Raw genomic sequence first — 12,538 nt, 5'->3', positions numbered from 1 at the left:
TGTACCCACAATAACCGATATACCACTACGACAAATCTACGGAGAAATAAGACTAAGAAACCTCATAGACCAGGCTGCAAAGGGATACAAATATAGCTTTCCTGACTGGCAACTGTCACACTGTGTCGTGCGTGGAACAGAATATCATTTTCTTCTGAAATTCCTCAGCTGCGTCACATAATGAAGACAGTAGTACTGTTCTCCAGCTGACAGCAGGCTCGCCTGACCTTTTTCTAGACCCAGCCGGGTCGAGGTACCGTCGACTCTAGTCGACCAGATACCTTCAGACACGTCTGAGAAGCAGGGCAGGGTTGATATACAGAGACTCTCTTACGGCATTAGGATCTCCCGTTGAAACCCCTTCTGCTGCTCGAGGGTCTCAGTTATTCAAGCGCAGAGTCTTCTTGAGTTTCAAGATCAACCCAGCCAAAACAAGGGCTATGGCCATCTGCTCAACGAAGCCGGACAGGATGTTCTCTGTTCAGGAACGCCGGTGACCTGAGTCGACACCCACCAATGTCTTGGGATGTAGTTTGGCCAAAACCTCAGCTTCAGGCCGCAGCTTCAAGATCTCCGTCACAGAACGAAAAATAGAGAAAAAATCATGAGGTCCCATGTGGACCAGGATCTGCAACCTGCAGATTGAGACTGGGCTGCCATTCCTAGCGGCAAGAGTTAAGCAGACGACAGCTGCACTTTTCGACAAGATCTACAAGTCAGACAAGCACACAACTACGAAGGCCAAGGTTAGCGCTGCCCTCCACTTGGACCATAAGTTGCGAAGGACCACTTGGACGCATGAGGCGGCCAACACCATTCAACTTCTTCAAGCGGCCGCATCCATACTGGATATGGAGGATACACAACACCAAAGGTACGGTGTACCGCCTCCATGGGACATTCCACCAGCAACCTTCACAGTCACAGCAGGAAGACCTGAGAAGACTGGCCTTGAGAACCATGGCCACTGAAACATCAGCTAAAGCTGTGGCATATTTCACAGACGGCTCATTGGACCATACAGATGAAGGAAGGTCGGGGGCGGCCTTCCACACCTAAGGTCATACTCGCCTCTCGAGGCGGTCAGATGGCTACTCCACACTGCAGACGGAGCTGAAAGCAAAATCCAAAGCCCTTGAACAAGCAGTTACCACGCATTCTAAGCCCGTGATATTACACACGGACTCCAATCAGTGCAAGCGCAGCAACAGAGCCTCCTCAAAAACAACATCAAACTTGTCACCTCGGTCCTGGGTCAGTTTCAAGAGCTACAGCGACAGGGCGGTCCTGTCACCATACACTGGATCCCCAGCCAAGTGGGGATCGATGGAAACTAGATAGCAGACAAGACAGCCAAAGCAGCCACACGTTTTAGCAACCAACATCCGGGTGCACATTACAGTGAGCCTGGAACAGGTTAAACACAAGTTACTGAGAGCAGCAAGGTTCCGGACCAAGAAGAATCTAGACGCTTACAACGCCGGATCCCTGTCAGGCAGATGGTACATGGTGACTATGAAACTAGAGCCACCATACACCGACAGAGGCACGCTGACATAGACCCTAGTCAATCTACATCGTTTTCGACTGGGGTGCAAATGCAGCTGGCAAAGAGCTGCCGGCGTCATCAAAGACTGTGTACTGTCAGAAGCCGTCAACGTACCCAATGGGACACTACATGCTTGACTGCGAAGTCAAGCAAGATTCCTTATCTCAATGAGGAAAATCAAGTAATACCAGCGGCCTAACCGCTCTACAAAGCTCAAAAGCTTCATCTGAAACACTTGCTCTGGACCATGACCTCAAACCCATCGCCCAGATGAAAACAGCACAGCCAGCACCATAGGGCGCCTCAACACCGAATGTGACCACGTCCAAGAGTGGTGGGCGATAACAACAGTTCCTTTACTTTAATCAAGTCACATAATGCTGTTAAGCAAGTCCTCATGTTATCTGATTTCTGAAGGCCTTGAACAAGGCCGACCCCGACTTATAATAAAAAAAAAAAAACAGGGAACGGCCCGTCAACAGGCAAAGGCCCGAGTTGGACCAATAGCAGTCCGACGATCTAACACAAACAATCATCCTCAACTGTTATACAACGCATGATGATTAAGTATAATTTGACCAAATTACTCGCGCAATATATGAATGTGACAAAAAAAAAGCTTTGAGGAAAGGATTATCCACACAATTTCACACGAAAGATGTGAACGCTGTAGCAAAATCCTGTGTATTGACCCACAGAGCGAGATGGCCAAACCTGACGACAACAAACAAAAACAAGAGAGGAGAGAGAGAGAGAGAGAGAGAGAGAGAGAGAGAGAGAGAGAGAGAGAGAGAGAGAGAGAGAGAGAGAGAGAGAGCCAGCCGGCCGATGCAGACCCGGATCACATGCGGAGGGGAAAAAAAAAAAAGAAAAAGTCGTGTTTAACGACCTGCACCAACACAGACTCGAGAGCGAGGATGTAATGAACGAAGGACATGTATAGTATTATAAAGTTGTTAGAAACCTAACGTAAACTGCACATTATAAATGGAAAAGGAGGTATAATATCAAGAGATGATCGTTGAGATGAGATTTATTATTCTTTTCTTTAAAATAAGCAAATATGTTGAGCAACTGCAACACTAGAGGAAAGATATTCTGCTGCGTCATTAAAAACAGGCTTTCCACTGACGTCATAAAAGGATCATCCTCGCGTGTGTGATGCTTTTTGTGACCGGTTGCCAGTTAGTGTGAAATCATTACACTGTATTACATGATATCTTTTATTGGAACTTAAACACATATATGCACGTGTTTATAGTCATTCCAGTGGCGAGTTTTGAGGTATTTTCAGCTTCTATAACAAAGTTATTGTCAACTGTGGTGTATAAATTCTGTTGACCAATGCAACTCTCGGGTGAGACATAGGGGTTTATATATATGGTAATCATGAGAAGACGGACCTTAAAGCCTGTGGGACACCAGTCGACGAACTCGATGCTCTTGGTGTTCTTGATGGTCTGGATGGCGGTGTTGACATCCTTGGGCACCACGTCGCCGCGGTACAGGAGAGTGACTGCCATGTACTTGCCATTGCGTGGGTTGCACTTCACCATCTGCATCCCGGGTGAAAAGCACTCGTTGGTCAACTCAGCCGTCGAAACCTACGGGGTACAACTTGATGTATCTATTGAAACTATTAGCGAGTTAGACAGACCCCTGATCTAGTGTGTAATAACTGCAAAATATCGTTATGGAAGGTGAGGGAAACGCTTACACTCAATTGATTTTCATTACATCTTTAATCTTTTTGTTAGACGTCTCGAGCGTCAGCGAGGTAGCGCACGGAAAACAGACAAGGAATGGCCCAACCTACCCACATACACATGTATGTACATAAACGCCCATACACGCACATATACATTTCCACGTATACATACATATACATACACAGACATATACATACATGTATACACATGTACATATTCCTACGTGTTGCCTTCAACCATTCCTGTAGCCACCCCGCCACACATGAAATAGCACCCCCCCCCCCCCACCAGCGAGGTAGCGCCGGGAAAAGGCAAAAAAAGGCCACATTCGTTCACACTCCGTCTTTAGCTGTCATGTCTAATGCACTGACACCACAGCTTACTTTCCATATCCAGGCCCCACAGACCTTTCCATGGTTTACCCCAAACGCTTCACATGCCCTGGTTTCATCCATTGACAGCACGTCGACATTGGTATACCACATCGTTCCAATTCACTCTATTAACTGCACTCCTTTCACCCACCTATGTTCAGGCCCCAATCGCTCAAAATCTTTTTCACTCCATCCTTCCGCCTCCAATTTGGTCTCCCGCTTCTCCTTCCCTCCACATCTGTCACATATATCCTCTTTGTCAATCTCTCCTCACTCATTCATTACATACTCAATCAAACCGCCTCACACCAAATCTTGTCCTCAAACATTTCATATCCTACACATCCACCCTCCTCTATAGCCCATGCATCGCACCCATATAACATTGTTGGAACCACTGTTCCTTCAAACATTCCCATTTTTGCTTTCCGAGGTAACGTTCTCGCCTTCCACACATTCTTCATCGCTCCCAGAACCTTGGCCCCCCTCCCCACCCTATGATTCACTTCCGTTTCCATGGTTCCATCCGCTGCTAAGTCCACTCCCAGATACTGAAAACACTTCACTTCCTCCAGTTTTCTCCATTCAAACTTACCTCCTAATCAACTTATCGCTCAACCCTACAGAATCTAATAACCTTGCTCGTATTCACATTTACTTTCAACTTCCCTCTTTCACACACTTTACCGACTCAGTCACCAACTTCTGCAGTTTCTCATCCGAATCAACCATGGAGACATCACGCACCCCTGCCGCAAACCGACATTCAGTAGGAACCAATCACTTTCCTCTCTTCCTACTCGTACACATGCCTTATATCCTTAGTAAAACTTTTCACTGCCTCCAACAACTTACCTCCCACACCATATACTCTTAAAACCTTCCACAAAGCATCTCTGTGAACCCTATCATATGCCCTCTCCAGATCCATAAATGCCACATGCAAATCCATTTGTTTTTCTGAATATTTCTCACATACATTCTTTGAAGCAAACACCTGTCACACATCCTCTACTACTTCTGGAACCACACTGCTCTTCCCCAATCTGATGCTCTGTACATGGCTTTGCCCTCTCAATCAATACCTGCCCATATAATTTCCCAGGAATACTCAACAAAGTTATACATCTGTAATTTGAACACTCACCTTTATCCCCTATGCCTTTGTAAAGTGGTACTATGCATGCATTCCGCCAGTCCTCAGGCACTTCACCATGATCCACACATGCGGTGAATATCCTTACCAACCAATCAACAACACAGTCACCCCCTGTTTTTAATAAATTCGACTGCCATACCATCCAAACCCGCCGCCTTGCCGGTTTTTATCCTCCGCAAAGCTTTCACTACTTCTTCCCTGTTTACCAAACCATTCTCCCCGACCTTCGCACACCACCCCGACCAAAACACCCTATATCTGCCACTCTATCATCAAACACATTCAATAAACCTTCAAAATACTCACTCCATCTCCCTCACACTTCATCACTACTTGTCATTATCTCCCCATTTGCCCCCTTTACCGATGCTCCCATTTGTCTCACGCACTTTATTTACCTCCTTCCAAAACAAACATCTTTTTATTCTCCCTAAAATTTAATGATACACTCTCACCCCAGCTCTCATTTGTCCTCTTTTTCACCTCTTGCACCCTTCTCTTGACCTCTTGCCTCTTTCTTTTATACATCTTCCAGTCATTTGCACTACTTCCCTACAAAAATCGTCCAAACGCCTCTCTCTTCTCTTCACTAACAATCATACTTTTTCATCAGACCACTCACTACCCTTTCTAATCTGCCCACCTCCCACCTTTCTCATGCCACATGCATCTTTTGCGCAAGCCATCACTGCTTCCCTGAATACATCCCATTCCTCCCCACTCCCCTCACGCCATTTGCTCTCACCTTTTGCCATTATGAACTCAATCTCTCCAGGTACATCCTCACACAAGTCTCCTTCCCTAGCTCACTTACTCTCACCACTCTCTTCTCCTCAACATTCTCTCCTCTTTTCTGAAAACCTATACAAATCTTCACCTTCGCCTCCACAAGATAGTGATCAGAAATCCCGCCAGCTGCCCCTCACAGCACATTAACATCCAAAAGTCTCTCTTTTACACGCCTATCAATTAACACGTAATATAATAACGCTCTCTGGCCATCTCTCCTACTCACATTCGTATACTTATGTATATCTCTCTTTTTAAACCAGGTATTCCCAATCACCAGTCCTTTTTCAGCACACAAATCCACAAGCTCTTCACCATTTCCATTTACAACACTGAACACTCCATGTACACCAATTATACCCTCGAATGCCACATTACTCACCTTTGCATTCAAATCACCCATCACTATAACCAGGTCTCGTGCATCAAAACTGCTAACACACTCACTCAGCTGCTCCCAAAACACTTGTCTCTCATGATCTCTCTTCACATGACCAGGTGCACAGGCACCAAATATCACCCATCTCTCTCCATCCACTTTCAGTTTACCCATATCAGTCTAGAGTTTACTTTCTTACACACTATCACACATGTATGGTTCCACCAACAGGATTGACAGACACCTCGATGTTGTCGTTCGACTAAGGCTGGGGCTATAGATACTCATTCGAGTTTATCCCTTCTGTTAACAGTGAACAGCCCAAATGTAAACTTTGCCAACAAAGTAATGCTCACACCTTGGGGCATTACATCCTGACTTGTAAAATCAGTAACTTCAAAGACGATACTTGCTATTACAAGACTTGGATGTGGAAAGGGAGCTGTGGTTTTGGTGCATTACACATGACAACTAGAGACTGAATATGAACGAATGTGGCCTTTTTGTCAGTTCCTGGTGCTGCCTCGCTGGGAGGGGATGCTATTTCGTGTGTGGCGGGGTGGCGACGAGAATGGATGAAGGCAGCAAGTATGGATATGTACATGTGTATATATGTATATGTCTGTGTAGGTTTATGTATGTATACGTTGAAATGTATATGTATGTATATGTGCGTGTGTGGGCGTTTATGCATATACATGTGTATGTGGGTGGGTTGGGCCATTCCTTGTCTGTTTCCTTGCGCTACCTCGATAACGCGGGAGACAGCCACAAAGTATAATAAAAAAAGAATAAAATATATATGTATGCCTCTTCTTGCCTGATACTTTGGTGGTATATGGACCTGTTTGTGTCAATGTCACTATTCAAGTCTAAAAGACTTTATCTATGTTCCTTCTATGTTCCTTCTGAACTATGTTTTAAGGTTACTCTTAGGTAGACCCAAGGGGGTAATCAACATCTTTCAAGGCAGATGTTTTGGATAGTTCATCAGCTTTATCATATAGCAACCAGGTGGCTAAGGAGGCATGGTGACACTGGCACCACCAAAGAACAAACCATTGAGTGGTCGCACTCGCTGCATAGGAGGGGAGAGAGACAGGGCCATCACAGCTGCCAACAGTCATGATCCTGTTACCTCGACAACCACCTGACGTGCCCATCAAGAGCTCAGAGGCACAGAACAAACAAAAACAGAATACTACACACCAGTGGCTTGCATGGCCCTATACTGGCATGCAAACTAGAATTGAGGAAATCCAGAATATGCCAATAAACCTCTTAGCTTCAGGGATGAGAAGACTTCATCGACCGAGTTTTCCGACAGGCGTCTCCTAAGTCTCGTGGTTGTGACGCAGAATAAACACAAGGTAAATATTAACCCCCAATCTCTCTTTCTCTCTTAACGAACTGTATTCTGTACGAGCAAATATTTACACCGAATAATTCCATGTAAAGTCATATCGTAAAAACTCTTATAGCCAACTGTGTTTATATGGTTCGTTTTAGAGTACAAGTTCGTCGTGCACTGCCACGTATTATCATTCTTGTATATCGCTGGAATCTGATTAATAAATGTGATTGTTATATAGCGCAATGCGACTTGAGGTGTTAAACTGGCAACTGTACATGTGGCTTAGGTGTGCTAATCACATTGACAATCGATGTGGTTTGACAGACATGATGTGGAACATGGGAGAGCTAAGCCCATACGGATCATATGGTCGGATCCAGACAGGTAGTATCGAGAAACTAGCCCATATTGGTATGGGATGGTTCACAAGGGTGAAGTATGTATGTGATGTTGGAGGAGGGGCTTCTTCCTTCTGTCAAGGACCTGCAGTTCCCTGTTGCAACATCGTTTTACCTCCTTCAGGACAACAGCCCCATAAAATAGCAAATCTTATTAAATGCTAGTTTTACGACCGTCCAGAGATTACGCCACATCCTCCAAAATCTCCAGACCTCATCCCCATACATGTCATCCGACGGAGCCGAAAAGCCGTGGTCATCAGTGCATTGTTGGCTTGGGAGGGGCTTAGAGCTTAAAAGAGGGACAGGTGTTGACACAGTCGCTAGTGGCCTTTATCCCCCACAGGCTTAGTAGTTTCATTGATGTAGGTGGGGATGGATATACAATATATTGATAGCTAGAAACTCCAATTAACAAGTAATAAAGATCTCAATGAATATTGGTTTCATTCCCTGTAAGGCATTGCCAATGCCAAACATTATTTAAGTCATTATCACTAAACGACATAATCATCACAGGAGCCTGCGTTCTCCAATGAATATCAGGTACTAATGTTGGTCATGGATTTCCAGCAGAAAAAAAAAAAGCTATTTGAAAACTGTTGGTGTATTTTTGCTGCACTGACACATCATTCTACCAAAGATGGCGCACGGTGATCTACCATAATCAAAGCACATGCCAAACATAACTGGCAATCTCACAGATACTGGGAGGGAAGGCCCAGCAACATAAAGCAGGTTACACAGTTACTGTTCAGAAGGTTTTGACCACTGATACATTGTATTGATGAAAAATGGGGCGACATTTTTTTTTGGGATAGTGTCCGTATTAAGATAAAAAAACATTATGAACTTTTCATGTGACGATTAAGTCTATTAGTTTGTCTACGCAGACTTACATAAATTGCTCTATCAAGCTAGTTTTTTTTTTTTTTTTATCCCTTTGAGCTACATATCCGCCTCTTTCATGACAACAGATACGTCTTTATGTCACTGCATTGAAGAAAAACTGTCTGCTATGCGGTGGCACAACTGTTCCCTCTACTGCTTTGAACGTTTTACTGAAGCTCTCCCAAGTTACATCCATATCGCTTCCTGTCAAGAGCAATGCGAAGATCTTTATAATTTGCAGGTCTAAAATCTAGTACTTACTAGCGACTCTCATACTGACCAGTATGACAGGTAATGTTGTGACCAGCATGACAGGCAATGTTGTGACCAGCATGACAGGCAATGTTGAAAGTTAATTTAAAAGTAATTTGCCCGTGGTCACTTGTACCAAATATTTCTCCAACATTCAACACTGTTAACGAGATCCTCACTTGTGCTTAGAACTAAATCTACTGTATTCTTGTCGTGTGTAGTTTTATCAACTTATTGCATCAAGACACTTTCAAGCAAATCTAGGTTAAGCTCACGCCCCAAGCAACTGGAATGGGGTCTTTCACACTCAGATATTGGTATACTAAATTCTCCTACACACTGAATCACTTTTATTGCAATTTCTGCAAAATGATTATATAATCTTTCGTCTACTCCTACTGTCCTTGCTAGAGGCCTATAAACTAATGCTATGGTTATTTTCTTTTGAAACTTATCTCTGATTTCTACAAAAATGAAGTCGATTTTCTGAACAGCAACAACATTTTTCAAGGGTCGTATTTTCGTAATCAAAGCGTCCCATCGTCGTGCTCAGGATAATATCGCCGTGCTCAAGCATTATACTATCGTGCTCAGAATAGTATCGTGGTTTGTTCAAGGGTCCTACCGTCGCGCTCAAGGGACGTTCGTGCTCAAGGGTTGCACAGTCGTGCTCAAGAATCATACCATCGTACTCAGGGGTCGAATCATGCATCTTGCGCAATGGCCATATCGTCGTGGTGAAAGAGATCAGCCGTGCTTTAGGGTTGCAACATTGTGCTCAGACGCTCCCTCAAGCCACATGACAACAGTGCAGCAGAACAGACTTGGCCTGCAGCCCACAGTAGAACAGACTTGGCCTGCAGCCGACAGCAGAACAGACCTGGCCTGTAGCCTATAGCAGAACACACCTGGCCTGCAGCCTACTCGATATTCCCCTGAAAACTGCTGTATCACACCTGACATCCGATTGTCAACAGGGTGAGAAACTGCAGAAGTTGGTGACTGAAGTAGGTATAGTGTAAAAAAGAAGAAAGCTGAGAGTAAATGTGAATAAGAGCAAAGTTATTAGGTTCAGTAGGGTTGAGGGACAAGTTAATCGGGAGGTAAGTTTGAATGGAGGAAAACTGGAGGAAGTGAAGTCTTTTAGATATCTGGGAGTGGATTTAGCAGCGGATGGAACCAAGGAAGCGGAAGTGAGTCACAAGGTGGGGGAGGGGGCGAAGGTTCTGGAAGCGTTGAAGAATGTGTGGAAGGCGAGAACGCTATCTTGGAGAGCAATAATAGGTATGTTTGAAGGAATAGTGGTTCCAACAATGTTATATGGTTGCGAGCCATTGGCTATAGATAGGGTTGTCCGGAGGAGGGTGGATGTGTTAGAAATGAAATGTTTGAGGACAATATGTGGTGTGAGGTAGTTTGATCGAGTAAGTAATGAAAGGGTAAGAGAGATGTGTGGTGATAAAAAGAGTGTGTTTGAGAGAGCAGAAGAGAGTTTGTTGAAATGGTTTGGTCACATGGAGAGAATGAGTGAGGAAAGATTGACCAAGAGGATATATGTGTCAGAGGTAGAGGGAACGAGAAGAAGCGGGAGACCAAATTGGAGATGGCAGGATGGAGTGAAAAGGATTTTGAACGATCGGGGCCTGAACATGCAGGAGGGTGAAGGGCGTGCAAGGAATAGAGTGAATTGGAACGATGTGGTATACCGGGGTGGAAGTGCTGTCAATGGATTGAACCAGGGCATGTGAAGCGTCTCGGTTAAATTATGGAAAGTTTGTGGGGCTTGGATGTGGAAAGGGAGCTGTGGTTTCGATGCATTACACATGATAGCTAGAGACTGAGTGTGAACGAATGTGGCCTGTTTTGTATTTCCCTAGCGCTACCCCGCAGGGAGGGAGGGTGTGTGCTATGAATGAAGGCAGCAAATATGAATATGTACATGTGTATATATGTATATGTCTGTGTATGTATATATATGTATACGTTGATATGTATAGGTATGTAAATGTGCGTGTATGGGCGTTTATGTATATACATGTGTATATGTGCGGGTTGGGCCTTTCTTTCGCCTGTTTCCTTGCGCTACCTCGCTAACGCAGGAGACAGCGATTAAGTATAATGAATAAATGAATATTGCGATATCCACTGCATATCTAACTGCTCTTGAATATCCAGCAATATTCATTCAGGAGTTTCAGATATTAAATGTAATCTCTAGATGTTCTAGAACTTGTACAAACATTTGCTTAATTTCCTATGGCGGAACTTAAAATGGGAATCACTCACACCCAGGTACACTCCTTAGTACGCCCATGAACACTCTCGAGCACACCCAGGTACATTCCCAAACATATCCCAGGTACACTCTTCAGTACACCCGCGTACACGCCTTTGCACACTCAGGCACACTCCTTAGTACACCTAGGTACACTCCCAAGCACACTCAGGTACACTCCCTATTACACCCAGGTATACTCCCAAGCACACTCAGGTACACTCCTTAGTACACCAAGGTATACTCCCAAGCGTACTCAGGTACACTCCTTAGTACACCCAGGTATACTCCTATGCTCACTCAGGAACACTCTCCAACACACCGAGGTACAGTCTCTAGTACATACAAGTACACATCCTAGCATATCTTAGTACACCTAAGTGTACTCTCAAGCGCACGTAGATACACACACTCCTTAGTACATCCAGTTATACTCCCAAGCGCACTCAGGCACACTCCTTAGTACACCCAGATATACTCCCAAGCACACCCAGGTACACTCTCCAACACACCCAGGTACAATCTCTAGTACATCCAAGTACACATCCTAGCATATCTAGGTACAAGTTTCCTATAATACCTAGACGCACTCCCTCGCGCACCTACGTATAGGTTCATTCCCTTATACACCCATACTCCCTCGCACACCTAGTACACTCCCTGGTGCATTCATGCATAATCCTCAACACACCCTAGCACTCCCTAGAACACACAGGAACATTTCTAAACATGTCCAGGCACATTACTTAGCACACCCAGGCACAGGTACACTCCCAGACATATCCTGGTATACTCCCTACCACGCTCATATACTCTTCCTAACACACCCAGTAAACTACCTGCCACACTCAGGGAAACTTAGCACGTTCCCCTCCTCAGTTATTGACCTGATTTGTACTCTTGATCGACCTGACTCAAATCACAGCGAACACGCCACGCAACTGATGGTCAAGCTACTGATGGCAAGGTAACTGGTGGCGAGGCAACTAATGGCCAGGCCACTGATGGTCAGGCAACAGATGGTTAGGTGACTGATGGTCAAGCAACTGATGGCCAGGCAACTGATGGTCAAGCAACAGATGGTTAAGTGACTGATGGTCAAGCAACTGATGGCCAGGCAACTGATGGTCAAGCAACTGATGGTCCGGTGACTGATAGCGAGGCAACTGTTGGCCAGGCAACTGTATGCAAGGTAACTTGTGGCCAAGCAACTCATGGCCAGACAACTCGTGTCCAGGGAAATTGCGGTCAAGCTGAGGGTGTACAAGAAAATGACTGGAAGCCCGCCTCTTCCAATCAGGAAATAGCAACAAATGCATCCACAGCTCGTCCAGTGAGTGGAGAGTCCGGTTTCTATTCTTTTTTTCTTTTTTTTTTTTTTTCATTCTTACTGCCGGTGAGACAGTGAG

At 44.9% G+C, this 12,538-nt stretch overlaps 1 protein-coding gene across 1 annotated transcript in view; it reads right to left on the bottom strand.

Moving 5' to 3' along the window:
• LOC139752044 (tubulin alpha chain-like) overlaps positions 1–12,538 on the bottom strand; it is a 73,177-nt gene that overhangs the window by 9,733 nt on the left and 50,906 nt on the right. The window contains exon 11 of the mRNA XM_071667859.1: positions 2,953–3,153. Within this exon, the coding sequence (XP_071523960.1) occupies positions 2,953–3,153 (201 nt within the window). The remainder of the gene's footprint in view (positions 1–2,952; positions 3,154–12,538) is intronic.

The sequence above is a fragment of the Panulirus ornatus genome, chromosome 12, assembly GCF_036320965.1.
Source record: "Panulirus ornatus isolate Po-2019 chromosome 12, ASM3632096v1, whole genome shotgun sequence".
NCBI lineage: Eukaryota > Metazoa > Arthropoda > Malacostraca > Decapoda > Palinuridae > Panulirus > Panulirus ornatus.
Note: the sequence above shows the minus strand (reverse complement) of the source record. Positions and strands in the feature narration are given on the sequence as shown.